Genomic DNA, 20,488 nt, shown 5'->3' on the forward strand with positions numbered 1-20,488 from the left:
TATAAAGGACTTTAGGTGACCATTAACCAGAAATCAGCTGGTGTAAGATCAGACGTAAATACACTCAAAGTGAGGGCTTCTGTTTGACTTTGGGGCAGACGTGGGGTAGAGGATACAAGATACAAAATCTTCAAATTATGATATTTCATTTCACACATTAAGTAGTCCTACATTGGATTGTTATGTATAGACCAGTGTATGAATACAGGTTTTTTTCTTTTCTATGATACTTTTTTAGTTCAATATGACAATTTTAAAGTTGTCATGCTGAATGTGTTCAGTTTGACAAAGCTGGGTGTATTCAATACGACATTGTCGCAATTCTTTAGGTCTATTATTCCCGTGTATGGATCTGTTGCCAGGTGTTAATTACTTGACAAATGTACTTATGCTTGTATATTTACTCATTGGTGCTGATGTATCTTTGTGACCAAATTGTCCTATGCCTGATGTTATGTTTCTCTCTCTGATATGATTTTGTTCTTTAATGAGCGACTAACATTTTGTAATACAGAACAAGTATTATGCCCACTCTGAATTTTTACATTTCCCTTGGTTTTTATAGGAAACGGAGAGGGTTAGTATTTTCGATTTTCACTTCCACTCTAGTTTATAGCTTTCATGTATTCAATCTCCCTTTATAGGTACATAGAAAATAGTGATGAATGCAGAGGTAAATATTTAGTTGGGATACTGTGTGGGGTAACCAACTTAGCGGTCGCATGTTGGGATCCTATCTCTCTAACTTAGGTCATATCATATTTGAACACTCAGAGATGGATGGTGGTTGTTATTTAATAGATGTCATTTAATGGAGATCAGGTGTGCAAGGTCTTCTTTCTGATTTAAACCTCTAGGGTATAGACAGTCCATCATAAATATCCATCTTGACTCATTGAATAGTAGTTTTTGCTCATGGTTTCCTCCTCTCCAGTCTTTTTTGACCTTCTGTATCCCAAAATAACTAAAATCTTTCAGATTCCCCTTGTGGGTAGTTGCAAAATGCTTGTAGAGTAGGGTATCTATTCTGCCTTTCTCTATGCATAGGATGTGTTCCCTGATCCTATCTTTGAGGGCCCTTGATGTCTGCCCTATATATTGTAATCCGCAGGAGCAGGAAACTAGATAGATCACATTTTTGTCGCTACATCTGATCAACCTGGTCCTATATTCAAGATATATAGATGACATCTTTTTGATTTGGAGTGGAACATTGGAAGATCTGCTACATACTATCAATGTAATGAACCACAACGAAAAGAATCTTAAGTTTACATACCAATACAGCCAAGAGAAACTGGACTTTCTGGATCTGAGAATTGAAGTGAAAGATGGGAAGCTCGAGACGTCAACCTTCTTCAAGGAGGTTGACTGTAACAACTATATCCATAACACAAGCTGCCATCATCCCACCTGGAAGTCAAATATACCCAAGGGCCAATTCTTGAGGGTCAAGAAAAATTGTTCTACTATAGAACAATGGACTGCACAGGCTGACATACTGAAACAACGTTTCTTGGAAAGAGGGTATGACAATAAGTCGTTGGATGATAAAATCGAAGAAGTCAGTAAGATCAAGAGAGAGAACCTCCTGAGTTATAAAAACAAACCAAGAAAAACCTGGGATGATGAAACAATCAACGTGCCTATGATATCCGAGTACTGTGAGAACAGATCCATCCTGGAAAAGATTATTAAGAAACATTGGGCGATACTTAAAGATGATGACGTGATTGGGGAAAGGCTGAATCCACATCCGAGATTCATTTATAGGAGAACTAGGAACCTGAAAACGACGATAGCTCCTAGTATACCTAGGAAAGGAAATAATAACGACACGACCAATCACCAAGGAAAAAGCATTAAAGGCTTCTACCCATGTCCAAGCTGTAAAGCTTGTAAGAACGGACGAAAAACTGATATTTTCTCATCACATCAGAGAAACGAGAAACATAGGATCAAAGAGTTGATCAGATGTAGCGACAAAAATGTGATCTATCTAGTTTCCTGCTCCTGCGGATTACAATATATAGGGCAGACATCAAGGGCCCTCAAAGATAGGATCAGGGGACACATCCTATGCATAGAGAAAGGCAGAATAGATACCCCACTCTACAAGCATTTTGCAACTACCCACAAGGGGAATCTGAAAGATTTTAGTTATTTTGGGATACAGAAGGTCAAAAAAGACTGGAGAGGAGGAAACCATGAGCAAAAACTACTATTCAATGAGTCAAGATGGATATTTATGATGGACTGTCTATACCCTAGAGGTTTAAATCAGAAAGAAGACCTTGCACACCTGATCTCCATTAAATGACATCTATTAAATAACAACCACCATCCATCTCTGAGTGTTCAAATATGATATGACCTAAGTTAGAGAGATAGGATCCCAACATGCGACCGCTAAGTTGGTTACCCCACACAGTATCCCAACTAAATATTTACCTCTGCATTCATCACTATTTTCTATGTACCTATAAAGGGAGATTGAATACATGAAAGCTATAAACTAGAGTGGAAGTGAAAATCGAAAATACTAACCCTCTCCGTTTCCTATAAAAACCAAGGGAAATGTAAAAATTCAGAGTGGGCATAATACTTGTTCTGTATTACAAAATGTTAGTCGCTCATTAAAGAACAAAATCATATCAGAGAGAGAAACATAACATCAGGCATAGGACAATTTAGTCACAAAGATACATCAGCACCAATGAGTAAATATACAAGCATAAGTACATTTGTCAAGTAATTAACACCTGGCAACAGATCCATACACAGGAATAATAGACCTAAAGAATTGCGACAATGTCCAAATGTAGGACTACTTAATGTGTGAAATGAAATATCATAATTTGAAGATTTTGTATCTTGTATCCTCTACCCCACGTCTGCCCCAAAGTCAAACAGAAGCCATCACTTTGAGTGTATTTACGTCTGATCTTACACCAGCTGATTTCTGGTTAATGGTCACCTAAAGTCCTTTATATACACATACAAATGTAATGAAACCCTCCCAATTAGATTTGAGCTTACACCTTCACTGTGAACAGATAGGAAGATCCTTGATCCCTCTTGAGACATTACAGTTTGTCATCCCACCATCGGCGGTGAGATACAGCATTAGGATGCAATAAACGTCTCACAATGTTAAGTTAGATAAACATTGCAGGTCTATACTTTATCAAGGTCATATATGACTCAATGGCTCCTTGAGAATACCCATAGGCTTTATTTTCAAAAGAACTAGAAGGAAGCAGTGAAACGGCTATCCATTACGAAAGTATGAACAAATAAAAGTAAATTGTAAAGCTATTCAATATTAGGATCCAAGAATGTGCCTAGAATTAAGAAAGTGAGTTTTATTAGGATCCAAGAATGTGCTTAGAATTAATATAGCGAGTTTTATTAGAAGCAGTTTTACTATAAGCAGTGACAGATTAGCATTGTAAGAAATTACATACATTATTCAAAGAATTGACTATTCCCAGTAACCGATTCTATTACATATTGGCACATTGACTCTGACATTATATGTTATAGACACAGAGACAATGAGCCATAGTAAGATCGGGTAATACCGAATATCTGAGAAAGATCTGTAGTCCTAATAAGTGAGGGAACTACATATCCCATAAGTCAATGGGGAATATGATGCTGCACCTTCCGGTCATATGATGCAGACCGGTGGACCAAAGAACTTCCGGTCACATGATAGAGACCAGTGAATCGAATAAACAATGTCTCCCAAAAGCTAAAACGGAAGTTGATGCCGCGATACCAGGCCACTTCCGGTCATAGCAATTTTCAAAATAAGATCGCATTTGAAATTAAGTTTTTGACATCAACAGGGGCAATTCATAAATGAGAACCAGTCCATGTAAATAAATAAGCAATTTGAGCCCAAAGAAAGGGGAAACCCGCCCAGAAAACTAGCTGAGTTAACACAGAATATAATAATAACAACATTGACAAAACGCTACTATTACCTAATAATGAAAATAAAAAACAAATAAATAGGAAAATCTAGATTTATACTAGAATCTGTGGCAATAATAGGAACCAATTAACCTTTAAGATGGGAAAACATAAACATAACATAGGAAATATCCCAGAGATGCAATGGGTGAAACAGGAAACATAACATAGGAAATATCCCAGAGATGCAATGGGTGAAACAGGAAACATAACATAGGAAATATCCCAGAGATGTAATGGGTGAAACAGGAAACATAAAATAGGAAATATCCCAGAGATGCAATGGGTGAAACAGGAAACATAACATAGGAAATATCCCAGAGATGCAATGGGTGAAACAGGAAAGGGAGGTGCCTCTAAAAATGGCGCCAAAACAGCACCAATCATTTCAACACTGGCCCTACTTAAAGCTCCCAGATTTTCTGATACAGTATAGTCTTGAGAAAGGCCTAGTCTAGGCCGAAACGCGTTGGCATACTGGTGAGCTTGGTTTTAATTACCTATATTATATATCATATACAGTGTTGCACTATTTGTTTCTCTTTTGTTCCCTTTTAGGTATTTTATCGATGTATTTGTTTGTTATGGATCTTACCAAGGATTTTTAACATCTGAATTAAGGATTTGTTTTCACTAGATCTTTAGTGCTTTTTAATATTATCACTGATTTTCTATTTTTGTCTTTTGATATTTTTGTCTTTTGATATTTTTGTCTTTTGATTTTTGTCTTTTGATTTTTGACCTTTTGTTTATCATTTGAATTCAAGTTTTCCACGTGGATTTTTTCACAAGTTATTTTTATTTTTACTTTTATACACCTCACGGATTTACAATTTTTTAATTTAGCAGCTGAACCACAATAATTTGACCCACTCAACGTTTACATTCTACTATTATTGACTTCACGTTATATTTCTACACGTCACTTTGGAGGAAACACTACTGGATTCACTTACATATAACCGGTTGAACATTTGAACATTTTTTATGTACGCCAATTTTTGTGAACACTATTTTTTGTGAATGCTATTTTTCTTTGTTGAAAGCTATTGTGTGCACTCAATCACTCACTTAGGTTGTTTATATTATTGAATGTACATGTCCTAACTCCTCATCACTGGCTCACTAAGTCAGCGTCACATGCTATACTCCATTGGATATTTTTAGATTTGTTTATTATATATATATATATTTTTTTTGTTAAGTCAGACATGGATCCATGCGTCTGATTGCCATTTGTAAATTTTTATATGTATTAAAATGTACCTTTTACTAGCCTTTTAAGCTTTTTAGCGCTTACTCTCTCCCCATTTGAATTAATTGAGACACTAAGTCCAGAATGGGATGAAAAGTGCCCTTCTTCTTGGGAACTACAAATAGATTTGAATAGAATCCTAGACCCTGTTCCTCTAGAGGAAGTGGAACAATCACTCCCTGGGATGATAGGTCCTTTATGCAGTTTAAGAAGGCATCTGCCTTAATCTGATTTGCAGATAACCTTGACAGGTGGAACCTGCCCCTGGGAGGACAAGATTTGAATCCTATTCTGTAACCGTGGGATACTATATCTATGGCCCAAGGATATGGAACATCGCGTATCCAAGCCTGCTGAAAAAAAGAAAGCCTGCCCCCACTTGTTCCACTACAGGATCAGGGGCGTCCCTTCATGTTGATTTAGAATCAACGGAAGGCTTCTTAGCTTGCTTCCCCCTATTCCAAGGCTGACTGGAACTCCAAGAAGACTTGGATTGATTCGACTTGGAAGAGGAAGACTTCTGTCCCTTAAAATTAAGAAAGGAACAAAAATTAGAATTCTTGCGATCTTTAGGTCTATTCTTTTTATCCTTAGGTAGGAAAGAACCCTTTCAACCTGTAATGTCAGAAATAATTTCTGCCAGACCTGGTCCAAACAAGATTTTACCCTTATAAGTCAGAGATAGAAGCTTGGACTTGGATGTAACATCTGCAGACCAAGATTTTAACCAGAGAGCTCTGCAAGCTAAAACAGTAAAACCAAAAATCTTAGCACCCAACCTAAGAACTTGCATGTTGGCATCACAATTAAAGGTATTGGTTAGCTTGAGAACCTTTATCCTGTCTTAAATCCCCGCTATAGTAGTCTCTTCTAGGATAAGATTAGATAAATCATCACACCAATAAGAGGCTGCCCCTGCAACTGTTGCAATATTAGCAACAGGTTGCCATTGTAATCGCTGATGAATGTACATCTTCTTCAAAAAAGCCTCAAGCTTCTTATCCATGGGATCCTTGAAAGAACAACTATAGGAGTTGAGAGGAACCGCAGGGCACTGCATGTGAAGCTTGGGAAGCTTGAGGGGAAAGCTGAGGCATAGCTAGGATAACACTATCCTGAGAGACAGAAGGCTTAGGGAGAGACATCTTATCTTTAAACTTTAAAGTTTTATTTAAACATGAAGAGCAAAACTGTACAGGAGGAACTATCTAAGCCTCCAAACACAATAAGCATTTTTCAAATGAATCAACTTCAGTATTACTGTCCATAATTAGGAATCAATTCACAATTAACAAAACAAAAAAAATTCTTAATGCCAAGTTAAGTTTATTTATATGAAGCAATAAAACATAAATAAGCACTTAAAACCCTCAGCTCTGCTGAGGTCTTACCCCTCCAGAAGTTGCTATCCCACTAGCACAGAAAACAGGACACACCTGGTAGCAAAAAACACCTCCTTGTTACAGGAACAACCCAAATCCACTTGCCACTGTAGATAGAAAAAAATACAGCCTCCACACTCACCGTGGCAAACTCCGATCTGAACAGAGAAGCCGAAAACCGGAAGTGCCGAGGAGCAGTCACATGACCGCAATAAAAAACTTTTTTTTTTATATTGCGCCAAACAAAAATGGTGCGAAAACAGCAGCACAGCAAAAGTGATTGGAACTACAAATAGATTTGAATAGAATCCTAGACCCTGTTCCTCTAGAGGAAGTGGAACAATCACTCCCTGGGATGATAGGTCCTTTATGCAGTTTAAGAAGGCATCTGCCTTAATCTGATTTGCAGATAACCTTGACAGGTGGAACCTGCCCCTGGGAGGACAAGATTTGAATCCTATTCTGTAACCGTGGGATACTATATCTATGGCCCAAGGATATGGAACATCGCGTATCCAAGCCTGCTGAAAAACCCTCCCCACTTACTTCACTAATAAACAATGGAGAATTAGACTTAGGTGTGTCCACTTTGTCACACCACCCACCCCCTCATTTATCTAACTTCCCAATACTCTAGGTTATAGAACAAGAACAAATAAAATCCCAGGAGACTCTTGTACAACAAGGATTCACATGCTTCAAAAACTGGTTTACCTATAGACGAGTACACAACTTTATAGCAACACACCAACAAAACAGAAACATGACTAGACCCCTAACAAAGTTTGAACACCTATGTAAAAGGGAACCTCCAATCAGACATACTCTATCTCTTCTATATTGAATTCTGAGCACTAGTGATGTTGCGAATAGTTCGCCGGCGAATAGTTCCCGGCGAACATAGCATGTTCGCGTTCGCCGTGGCGGGCGAACATATGCGATGTTCGATCCGCCCCCTATTCTTTATCATTGAGTAAACTTTGACCCTCTACCTCACAGTTAGAAGACACATTACAGCCAATCAGCAGCAGATCCTCCCACCTCCTGGACAGCATCCATTTTAGATTAATTTGGAAGCTGCATTCTTAGTGAGAGGAGGGACAGTGTAGCTGCTGCTGATTTAATAGGGAAATCGATAGCTAGGCTAGTGTATTCAGTGTCCACTACAGTCCTGAAGGACTCATCTGATCTCTGCTGTAAGGACAGCACCCCAAAAAGCCCTTTTTAGGGCTAGAACATCAGTCTGCTTTTTTTTTTCCCTGTGTAATCTAATTGCAGTTGCCTGCCAGCGTGTGTGTCAGGCTCACAGCGTATACTGTGCCCACTTGCCCAGTGCCACCACTCATATCTGGTGTAACAGTAGTGTACATTTAAAAAAAAAACAACACTTTTTTGACTGTGAAATAATAGCAGACAGCTGCCAGTACCCAAGATGGCCAACAATAAGGCAGATGGGGAGGGTTAGAGAGCTGTTTTGGGGGGGATCAGGGAGGTTGGTGGCTAAGGGGGATGCTACACCACAGCATATGTAAATATGCTAAAAAAAATAAAAAAAAATTAAAAACCTTTTATTTTAGTACTGGCAGACTTTCTGCCAGTACTTAAGATGGCGGGGACAATTGTGGGGTGGGGGAGGGAAGGGAGCTGTTTGGGAGGGATCAGGGGGTCTGATGTGTCAGGTGGGAGGCTGATCTCTACACTAAAGCTAAAATTAAACCTGCAAGCTCCCTACAAACTACCTAATTAACCCCTTCACTGCTAGCCATAATACACGTGTGATGCGCAGCAGCATTTAGCTGCCTTCTAATTACCAGAAAGCAACGCCAAAGTCATATATGTCTGCTATTTCTGAACAAAGGGGATCCCAGAGAAGCATTTACAACCATTTGTGCCATAATTGCACAAGCTGTTTGTAAATAATTTCTGTGAGAAACCTAAAGTTTGTGAAAAAGTGAACAATTTTTTTTTATTTGATCGCATTTGGCGGTGAAATGGTGGCATGAAATATACCAAAATGGGCCTAGATCAATACTTTGGGTTGTCTACTACACTACACTTAAGCTAAAATTAACTCTACAAGCTGCCTACATGCTCCATAATTAACCCCTTCACTGCTGGGCATAAAACACGTGTGGTGCGCAGTGGCATTTAGCAGCCTTCTAATTACCAAAAAGCAACGCCAAAGCCATATAAGTCTGCTATTTCTGAACAAAGGGGATCCCAGAGAAGCATTTACAACCATGTATGCCATAATTGCATAAGTTGTTTGTAAATAATTTCTTTGAGAAACCTAAAGTTTGTGAAAAAGTGAACAATTTTTTTTAATTTGATCGCATTTGGCGGTGAAATGATGGCATGAAATATACCAAAATGGGCCTAGATCAATACTTTGGGTTGTCTACTACACTACACTTAAGCTAAATTAACTCTACAAGCTGCCTACCTGCTCCCTAATTAACCCCTTCACTGCTGGGCATAAAACACGTGTGGTGTGCAGTGGCATTTAGCAGCCTTCTAATTACCAAAAAGCAACGCCAAAGCCATATAAGTCTGCTATAATGGCATGTCTGGCACACAGTGTTGGGGCAAGGGTCCATCTGACCACTGATACCTGGTCTGCAAAGCATGGTCACAGGGCAGGTATATCACCTACACTGCGCACTGTGAAGCGGGCGTAACCCTTACACTACCTGATCGATACAACATCATACCTGATGTTTTAAAGCACGTTATTCCAAACAATTTAGGAATTTTAGGTGATTTATGCCCTTTATGGATTAAAACCAGACTCTGCATCAACTATGTAATTTTCCATGGGAGTTTTGCCATGGATCCCCCTCCGGCATGCCACAGTCCAGGTGTTAGTCCCTTTGAAACAACTTTTCCATCACTATTGTGGCCAGAAAGAGTCCTTGTGGGTTTTAAAATTCGCCTGCCTATTGAAGTCTATGGCGGTTCGCCCGGTTCGCAAACTTTTGCGGAACTTCGCGTTCGCCGTTCGCGAACCCAAATTTTTAGGTTTGCGACATCACTACTAAGCACCCCTCTCCCAGGTCATACATTGTCATATTTTCAAAGATGGGAAACGGACCTTGGAATTATCATAACTCCACAGACATCTTTAGCAATAACCCATTCCTCACTTAAAGGGACAGTCCACACCAGAATTGTTGTTGTTTAAAAAGAAAACAGAATTTATGTTTACCTGATAAATTTCTTTCTCCTACGGTGTGTCCGGTCCACGGCTTCATCCTTACTTGTGGGATATTCTCTTCCCCTACAGGAAATGGCAAAGAGAGCACACAGCAAAAGCTGTCCATATAGCCCCCCCTCTGGCCCCGCCCCCCAGTCGTTCGACCGACGGTTAGGAGAAAAAGGAGAAACTATAAGGTGCCGTGGTGACTGTAGTGTACAGAAATAAAAATTTAAAACCTGACTAAAAGCCAGGGCGGGCCGTGGAGCGGACACACCGTAGGAGAAAGAAATTTATCAGGTAAACATAAATTCTGTTTTCTCCTACATTGGTGTGTCCGGTCCACGGGTTCATCCTTACTTGTGGGAACCAATACCAAAGCTTTAGGACACGGATGAAGGGAGGGAACAAGTCAGGTAACCTAAACGGAAGGCACCACAGCTTGCAAAACCTTTCTCCCAAAAACAGCCTCCGAAGAAGCATAAGTATCGAATTTGTAAAATTTGGCAAAAGTATGCAGAGAAGACCAAGTCGCTGCCTTAAAGATCTGTTCAACAGAAGCCTCGTTCTTGAAGGCCCATGTGGAAGCCACAGCTCTAGTAGAGTGAGCTGTAATTCGTTCAGGAGGCTGCCGTCCGGCAGTCTCATAAGCCAATCGGATGATGCTTTTCAGCCAAAAGGAAAGAGAAGTAGCAGCAGCTTTCTGCCCTCTCCTCTTACCAGAATAAACGACAAACAAGGATAATGTCTGTCTGAAATCCTTTGTTGCTTCTAAATAGAATTTTAAAGCACGGACCACATCTAGGTTGTGTAACAAACGTTCCTTCTTCGAAACTGGATTCGGACACAGAGAAGGAACAACTATTTCCTGGTTAATATTCCTGTTGGAAACCACTTTTGGAAGAAAACCAGGCTTGGTACGTAAAACTAACTTATCTGTATGGAATACCAGATAGGGTGAAGTACACTGCAAAGCAGACAATTCAGAAACTCTTCTAGCAGAAGAAATAGCAACCAAAAACAGAACTTTCCAAGATAGTAACTTAATATCTATGGAATGTAAGGGTTCAAACGGAACCCCTTGAAGAACTGAAAGAACTAAGTTTAGACTCCATGGAGGAGTCATAGGTCTGTAGACAGGCTTGATTCTGACTAACGCCTGTACAAACGCCTGTACATCTGGCACGGCTGCCAGACGTTTGTGCAACAAAACAGACAGAGCAGATATCTGTCCTTTTAGAGAACTAGCTTTATCCAAACCCTCTTGGAGAAAGGAAAGTATCCTAGGAATTTTAATTTTACTCCAAGAGAATCCCTTGGATTCGCACCAACGGATATATTTTTGCCATATCTTATGGTAAATTTTCCTAGTCACAGGTTTTCTGGCCTGAACCAGAGTATCTATAACTGAATCTGAAAACCCATGCTTAGATAGAATCAAGTGTTAAATTTCCAAGCAGTCAGTTGCAGAGAGACTAGATTTGGATGTTCGAAAGGACCTTGTACTAGAAGATCCTGCCTCAAAGGTAGCTTCCATGGTGGAGCCGATGACATATTCACCAGGTCTGCATACCAAGTCCTGCGTGGCCATGCAGGAGCTATTAGAATCACTGAGGCCTTCTCCTGTTTGATCCTGGCTACAAGCCTGGGAAGGAGAGGGAACGGTGGAAACACATAAGCTAGATTGAACGACCAGGGCGCCACCAATGCATCCACTAGTGTCGCCTTGAAATCCCTGGATCTTGACCCATAGCGAGGAACGTTGGAGTTCTGACGAGACGCCATCAGATCCATATCTGGAGTGCCCCATAGTTGAGTTAACTGGGCAAAGACCTCCGGGTGAAGTTCCCACTCCCCCGGATGGAAAGTCTGCCGACTCAAATAATCCGCCTCCCAGTTGTCTACTCCTGGGATGTGGATTGCAGATAGATGGCAGGAGTGATCCTCCGCCCATTTGATTATCTTGGATACCTCTCTCATCGCCAAGGAACTCTTTGTTCCCCCCTGATGATTGATGTACGCTACAGTCGTCATGTTGTCCGACTGAAATCTTATGAATCTGGCCTTCGCTAGTTGAGGCCAAGCCAGGAATTTTGCTCTCAGTTCCAAAATGTTTATCGGGAGAAGAGACTCTTCCCGAGACCATAGACCCTGAGCTTTCAGGGAGTCCCAGACCGCGCCCCAGCCTAAGAGACTGGCGTCGGTCGTGACAATGACCCACTCTGGTCTGCGGAAACTCATTCCCTGAGACAGGTGATCCTGAGTCAACCACCAGAGGAGTGAGTCTCTGGTTACCTGGTCTACTTGAATCTGGGGAGACAAGTCTGCATAATCCCCATTCCACTGTTTGAGCATGCACAGTTGCAATGGTCTTAAAATAATTCAAGCAAAAGGAACCACGTCCATTGCCGCAACCATTAGTCCTATTACCTCCATGCACTGAGCTATGGAAGGCTGAGGAATAGATTGAAGAACTCGACAAGCGTTTAGAAGCTTTAACTTCCTGACCTCTGTCAGAAAGATCTTAATTTCTACGGAGTCTATTATTGTTCCCAGAAAGGGAACCCTTGTGGACGGGGACAGGGAACTTTTTTCTATGTTCACCTTCCACCCGTGAGATCTGAGAAAGGCTAAAACAATGTCTGTATGAGCCCTTGCTTTGGGAAGGGACGACGCTTGTATTAGAATGTCGTCTAGGTAAGGTGCTACTGCAATGCCCCTCGGCCTTAGCACCGCTAGAAGGGACCCTAGCACCTTTGTGAAAATTCTGGGAGCAGTGGCTAAACCGAATGGAAGAGCCACGAATTGGTAATGTTTGTCCAGAAAGGCGAACCTCAGGAACTGATGATGATCTTTGTGGATAGGAATATGCAGGTACGCATCCTTTAAGTCCATGGTAGTCATATATTGACCTTCCTGGATTGTTGGTAAAATCGTCCGAATGGTTTCCATTTTGAATGATGGAACTCTGAGGAATTTGTTTAGAATTTTTAAATCCAGAATTGGCCTGAAAGTTCCCTCTTTTTTGGGAACTACAAACAGGTTTGAGTAAAATCCCAGACCTTGTTCCGCTGTTGGAACTGGGTGTATCACTCCCATCTTTAATAGGTCTCCTACGCATTGTAAGAATGCCTGTCTCTTTATCTGGTCTGAAGATAAGCGAGACATGCGGAACCTTCCCCTTGGAGGAAGTTCCTTGAACTCTAGAAGATACCCCTGAGAGACTATTTCTAGTGCCCAGGGATCCGGAACATCTCTTGCCCAAGTCTGAGCAAAGAGAGAAAGTCTGCCCCCTACTAGATCCGGTCCCGGATTGGGGGCTACCCCTTCATGCTGTCTTGGTAGCAGCAGCAGGCTTCTTTTGCTACTTGTTCAGAGCGGAAAAGAAAATGACTGGGGGGCGGAGCCAGAGGGGGGGCTATATGGACAGCTTTTGCTGTGTGCTCTCTTTGCCATTTCCTGTAGGGGAAGAGAATATCCCACAAGTAAGGATGAAGCCGTGGACCGGACACACCAATGTAGGAGAAATATAATCCCTTTATTACCCATTGCCCAGTTTTGCATAACCAACACTGTTATAGAAATACACTTTTTACCTCTGTAATTACCTTGTATCTAAGCCTCTGCAAACGGCCCCCTTATTTCAGTTCTTTTGACAGACTTGCATTTTAGCCAATCAGTGCTCACTCCAGGGTAACTTCACATGCATGAGCTTAATGCTATCTATATGAAACACATGAACTAATGCCCTCTAGTGGTCAAAATGCATTCAGATTAGAGGCAGTCTTCAAGGTCTAAGAAATGAGCATATGAACCTCCTAGAATTAGTTTTCAACTAAGAATACCAATAGAACAAAGCAAAATTGGTGATAAAAGTAAATTCGGAAAGTTGTTTAAAATTGCATTCCTTATTTAAATCATACAAGTTTTTTTTGGACTTGACTGTCCCTTTAAAACATCTAAATCTTCAGCAGCACTTGAAATGAACCTAAAGATTTTGCATAGATGGTACTTCTCTCCTCGAAAACTCCACCGGCTATTAAAAAGAACAAACAATAAATGTTGGCGCTGTGGTCACGTAGGTAGCGATATGGAACACGTGGTGGTGGTGCACATTTATACGGGACTTTTGGAGATCCATTATCTTAGAAAATGAAGACATCCTAGAAATCCAGATTCCATTAGACCCTCTCATATGGCTATTAAATAAACCTCCTAAAATAAAATATAAACCTTTCATAAAACTATTCTTCATAATGACCAATAGTATTACATTTTTAATAGCTAAGAATTGGAAGTCTACAGACCCACCCACAGAGAAGATGTGGATACAAAGAGTTTCTGAATTGTTGTTGTTGGAGGAATTATATTACTTAAAACTTGATAAAATGAATACCTACACGGAAATGATACTGTTGTGGGAGACATAACTTAAAAATAAATACACTAAGCCGTAACTCAAAGACATACGTATAACTTGGTCCATATATAATTAGCCTACTATACACATTTTAAATTCAGAGAGAACCTGGTAACATACACCCAAAAGCTTTACTTTCCATGCAGTCTGTAACAACCTACATGTTTTATGTTTTTTTTCTTGTCCCTTGTTTTTGTTTCCCTTACCCCTTTATTTCTTGTTTATTATCAAAATTGAATTAGCTGAATATATGATTGGATAACCAAATTGTACAAACTTGGAGCTGCGTCTCCAGCCATGTGTAAACTTCATATTATTCTTAATATTAAAGCTATTTGTAAAAAAAAAATCTTCAGACCCCATTTTCGCTATGCTCCCGTGATCAAGGCAAAGACTATGACTGGGGGTTATGGGTAAGGGGAGTGATACTTAACAGCTCTGCTGGAGTGCTCTTTGACTCCTCCTGCTAGCCAGGAGTGATCATCCCACTAGTAATTAGAATGTTTTATGGAGTCTCCATGCCATAGGAAAGAAACAATATTAAAAAAATACTGCACAATAAGGTGTTTCACATTTGCTAAACATATGCAAAAAGGGGTGGGCAGTGGGTGTGGTTTGGGCGGGATCAAAAGAGGAGAGTAACATTTTGGGCTGGCTAGTGGCTTAGGGCTTGGAATTATATATATATATATATATATATATATATAAATAAATAAATATGGCCTAGATTTAGAGTTTGGCGGTAGCCGTGAAAACCAGCGTTAGAGGCTCCTAACGCTGGTTTTAGGCTACCGCCGGTATTTGGAGTCAGTCAGGAAAGGGTCTAACGCTCACTTTTCAGCCGCGACTTTTCCATACCGTAGATCCCCTTACGTCAATTGCGTATCCTATCTTTTCAATGGGATCTTTCTAACTCCGGTATTTAGAGTCGTGTCTGAAGTGAGCGTTAGAAATCTAACGACAAAACTCCAGCCACAGAAAAAAGTCAGTAGTTAAGAGCTTTCTGGGCTAACGCCGGTTCATAAAGCTCTTAACTACTGTGCTCTAAAGTACACTAACACCCATAAACTACCTATGTACCCCTAAACCGAGGTCCCCCCACATCGCCGCCACTTGATTAATTTTTTTTAACCCCTAATCTGCCGACCGCCACCTACGTTATACTTATGTACCCCTAATCTGCTGCCCCTAACACCGCCGACCCCTATATTATATTTATTAACCCCTAACCTGCCCCCAACAACGTCGCCGCCAGCTACCTACAATAATTAACCCCTAATCTGCCGACCGCAAAGAGCCGCCACCTACATTATAGCTAAGTACCCCTAATCTGCTGCCCCTAACACCGCCGACCCCTATATAATATTTATTAACCCCTAACCTGCCCCCCTCAACGTCGCCTCCACCTGCCTACACTTATTAACCCCTAATCTGCCGAGCGGATCTCACCGCTACTATAATAAAGTTATTAACCCCTAATCCGCCTCACTCCTGCCTCAATAACCCTATAATAAATAGTATTAACCCCTAATCTGCCCTCCCTAACATCGCCGACACCTAACTTCAAACATTAACCCCTAATCTGCTGACCAAATCTCGCCACTATTCTAATAAATGGATTAATCCCTAAAGCTAAGTCTAACCCTAACACTAACACCCCCCTAAGTTAAATATAATTTAAATCTAACGAAATTAATAAACTCTTATTAAATAAATTATTCCTATTTAAAGCTAAATACTTACCTGTAAAATAAACCCTAATATAGCTACAATATAAATTATAATTATATTATAGCTATTTTAGGATTTATATTTATTTTACAGGTAACTTTGTATTTATTTTAACCAGGTACAATAGCTATTAAATAGTTAAGAACTATTTAATAGCTAAAATAGTTAAAATAATTACAAAATTACCTGTAAAATAAATCCTAACCTAAGTTACAATTAAACCTAACACTACACTATCAATAAATTAATTAAATACAATATCTACAAATAAATACAATTAAATAAACTAACTAAAGTACAAAAAATAAAAAAGAACTAAGTTACAAAAAATAAAAAAATATTAACAAACATCAGAAAAATATTACAACAATTTTAAACTAATTACACCTACTCTAAGCCCCCTAATGAAATAACAAAGACCCCCAAAATAAAAAAATGCCCTAGCCTATTCTAAATTACTAAAGTTCAAAGCTCTTTTACCTTACCAGCCCTGAACAGGGCCCTTTGCGGGGCATGCCCCAAAGAATTCAGCTCTTTTGCCTGTAAAAAAAACACATACAATACCCCCCCCCAACATTACAACCCACCACCCACATACCCCTAATCTAACCCAAACCCCCCTTAAATAAACCTAACACTAAGCCCCTGAAGATCTTCCTACCTTATCTTCACCATACCAGGTTCACCGATCGATCCAGAAGAGCTCCTCCGATGTCATGATCCAAGCCCAAGCGGGGGGCTGAAGATGTCCATGATCCGGCTGAAGTCTTCATCCTATCCGGGAAGAAGAGTAGATCCGGACCGGCAACCATCTTCTTCCAAGCGGCATCTTCTATCTTCATCCGATGAGAACCGGCTCCATCTTGAAGACCTCCACCGCGGACCCATCTTCTTCTTCCGACGACTTCCCGACGAATGACGGTTCCTTTAAGGGACGTCATCCAAGATGGCGTCCCTCGAATTCTAATTGGCTGATAGGATTCTATCAGCCAATCGGAATTAAGGTAGGAAAATTCTGATTGGCTGATGGAATCAGCCAATCAGATTCAAGTTCAATCCGATTGGCTGATCCAATCAGCCAATCAGATTGAGCTCGCATTCTATTGGCTGTTCCGATCAGCCAATAGAATGCGAGCTCAATTTGATTGGCTGATTCCATCGGAAGAAGAAGATGGGTCCGCGGTGGAGGTCTTCAAGATGGAGCCGGTCCTCATCGGATGAAGATAGAAGATGCCGCTTGGAAGAAGATGGTTGCCGGTCCGGATCTACTCTTCTACTCTTCTTCCTGGATAGGATGAAGACTTTGGAGCCTCTTCTGGACTTCTTCAGCTGTCGGATGATGGATGTCTAGCCCCCGCTTGGGCTTTGATGAAGATTTCGGAGCCTGGAACGATCGGTGATACCTGGCATGGTGAAGACAAGGTAGGAAGATCTTCAGGGGCTTAGTGTTAGGTTTATTTAAGGGGGGTTTGGGTTAGATTAGGGGTATGTGGGTGGTGGGTTGTATTGTTGGGGGGGTATTGTATGTTTATTTTTACAGGCAAAAGAGCTGAATTCTTTGGGGCATGCCCCGCAAAGGGCCCTGTTCAGGGCTGGTAAGGTAAAAGAGCTTTGAACTTTAGTAATTTAGAATAGGGTAGGGCATTTTTTTATTTTGGGGGTCTTTGTTATTTTATTAGGGGGCTTAGAGTAGGTGTAATTAGTTTAAAATTGTTTTTAGTTTTTCTAATGTTTGTAAATATTTTTTTTATTTTTTGTACTTTAGTTAGTTTATTTGTATTTATTTGTAGATATTGTATTTAATTAATTTATTGATAGTGTAGTGTTAGGTTTAATTGTAGGTAATTGTAGGTATTTTATTTAATTAATTTATTGATAGTGTAGTGTTAGGTTTAATTGTAACTTAGGTTAGGATTTATTTTACAGGTAATTTTGTAATTATTTTAACTATTTTAGCTATTAAATAGTTCTTAACTATTTAATAGCTATTGTACCTGGTTAAAATAAATACAAAGTTACTTGTAAAATAAATATAAATCCTAAAATAGCTATAATATAATTATAATTTATATTGTAGCTATATTAGGATTTATTTTACATTTAAATTATATTTAACTTAGGGGGGTGTTAGTGTTAGGGTTAGACTTAGCTTTAGGGGTTAATACATTTATTAGAATAGCGGTGAGCTTCAGTCGGCAGATTAGGGGTTAATGTTTGAAGTTAGGTGTCGGCGATGTTAGGGAGGGCAGATTAGGGGTTAATACTATTTATTATAGGGTTAGTGAGGCGGATTAGGGGTTAATAACTTTATTATAATAGCGGTGCGGTCCGCTCTGCAGATTAGGGGTTAATAAGTGTAGGCAGGTTGAGGCGACGTTGTGGGGGGCAGATTAGGGGTTAATAAATATAATATAGGGGTCGGCGGTGTTAGGGACAGCAGATTAGGGGTACATAGGGATAATGTAAGTAGCGGCGGTTTACGGAGTGGCAGATTAGGGGTTAATAATAATATGCAGGGGTCAGCGATAGCGGGGGCGGCAGAATAGGGGTTAATAAGTGTAAGGTTAGGGGTGTTTAGACTCGGGGTACATGTTAGAGTGTTAGATGCAGACGTAGGAAGTGTTTCCCCATAGCAAACAATGGGGCTGCGTTAGGAGCTGAACGCGGCTTTTTTGCAGGTGTTAGTTTTTTTTTCAGCTCAAACAGCCCCATTGTTTTCTATGGGGGAATCGTGCACGAGCACGTTTTTGAAGCTGGCCGCGTCCGTAAGCAACTCTGGTATCGAGAGTTGAAGTTGAGTTAAATATGCTCTACGCTCCTTTTTTGGAGCCTAACGCAGCCATTCTGTGGACTCTCAATACCAGAGTTATTTAAAAGGTGCGGCCAGAAAAAAGCCAGCGTTAGCTTTGCGGGTCGTTACCGACAAAACTCTAAATCTAGCCGTATGTGTGTGTATATATATATATATATATATATATATATGTGTGTGTGTGTATATATATATATATATATATATATATATATACACACACACACATACATATATATATATATTAATATATACACACACACAAAACACGGAAGGGGACTGCACTCTCAGACTCGACTGGGTACACATCCCATGACCTTGCAACATGCTCAGCCCTGGGTGCTCAATGGCACTCACAGGAAGCTGTGCTGTCCCCAGAGTCACAGGCAGTTAAAGGGACAGTCTACACCAGCATTTTTATTTTTTTAAAAGATAGATAATCCCTTTATTACCCATTCCCCAGTTTTGCATAACCAACACAGTTATAATAATATACTTTTAACCTCTGGGATTATCTTGTATCTAAGCCTCTGCAAACTGCCCCTTTATTTCAGTTCTTTTGACAGACTTGCAGTCTAGCCAATCAGTGCCTGCTCCCAGATAACTTCACGTGCATGAGCACAGTGTTATCTATATGAAATACGTGAACTAACACCCTCTAGTGGTGAAAAACTGTTAAAACACATTCTGAAAAGAGGTGGCCTTCAAGGTCTAAGACATTTGCATATTAACCTCCTAGGTTAAGCTTTCAACTAAGAATACCAAGAGAACAAAGCAAAATTGGTGATAAAAGTAAATTGGAAAATTGTTTAAAATTACATGCTCTGTCTGAATCATGAAAGTTTATTTTGGCCTAGACTGTCCCTTTAACCCCAGACAGGCCCATAGGGAAAATTACAAAACAAATTAATACAACATGCAGAGAAAGTCCAGCACTTACTTACAAGCTATATATATATATATATATATATATATATATATATATATATATATATTCTTAAAAAAGTACTAAATGTATAAATACAATATAAAAATACAATTTATGCCATATACTCTATAAAGAATATCTTACCTGTTTTGAGCATATTAAGGAAGCCATTATGCACATGTGAGGTGTCAGAAATAGCTTCAGTCTCATAATTAAAATAGCAAGAACAGCATAGGCTACTAGTTGCAATGCATGATACACCAGCTATGGAAAAAGAAAAAAAAAAAAAAAAAGTTTATGCTTCATAATTTAGGAATTTTTTAAACAATCAACATGGTATGCCTTCCTGGCAAATTCTGAAAGATAGAGTGACAGAATGAATATAAAATAATATCAATAAAAAATATTATTCTCAGGCTAATGTTCAGGGATAGGGACAGACAAGGCTGTGGCGGACATTTTTCAAAGTACAGCCCTTAGTGAAGGACACCAAGGTACATTTGAAATTAAAAACATTATTTTATAGCGCTGGGTGTTATTATACTGATGCAGATACCACTGATTCTATAACCAGCCCTCCTCTGGCTATATTCATGTGTCAGTGTCACTACTGTGTCATTATATAGTGCTGGGTGTTATTATACTGATGCAGATACCACTGACCCTATAACCAGCCCTTGTCTGGCTATACCCATGTGCCAGTGTCACTACTGTGTCATTATATAGCGCTGGGTGTTATTATACTGATGCAGATACCACTGACCCTATAACCAGCCCTCCTCTGGCTAT

The 20,488-nt window shown here is 39.9% G+C and overlaps 1 protein-coding gene across 1 annotated transcript in view; it reads right to left on the minus strand.

Annotated features, from left to right (window-relative positions):
* LOC128661529 (probable C-mannosyltransferase DPY19L1) overlaps positions 1-20,488 on the minus strand; it is a 128,320-nt gene that overhangs the window by 90,636 nt on the left and 17,196 nt on the right. Inside the window, exon 3 of the mRNA XM_053715775.1 lies at positions 19,844-19,963. Within this exon, the coding sequence (XP_053571750.1) occupies positions 19,844-19,963 (120 nt within the window). The remainder of the gene's footprint in view (positions 1-19,843; positions 19,964-20,488) is intronic.

This window comes from Bombina bombina, chromosome 5 (assembly GCF_027579735.1).
Source record: "Bombina bombina isolate aBomBom1 chromosome 5, aBomBom1.pri, whole genome shotgun sequence".
Classification (NCBI taxonomy): Eukaryota; Metazoa; Chordata; class Amphibia; order Anura; family Bombinatoridae; genus Bombina; species Bombina bombina.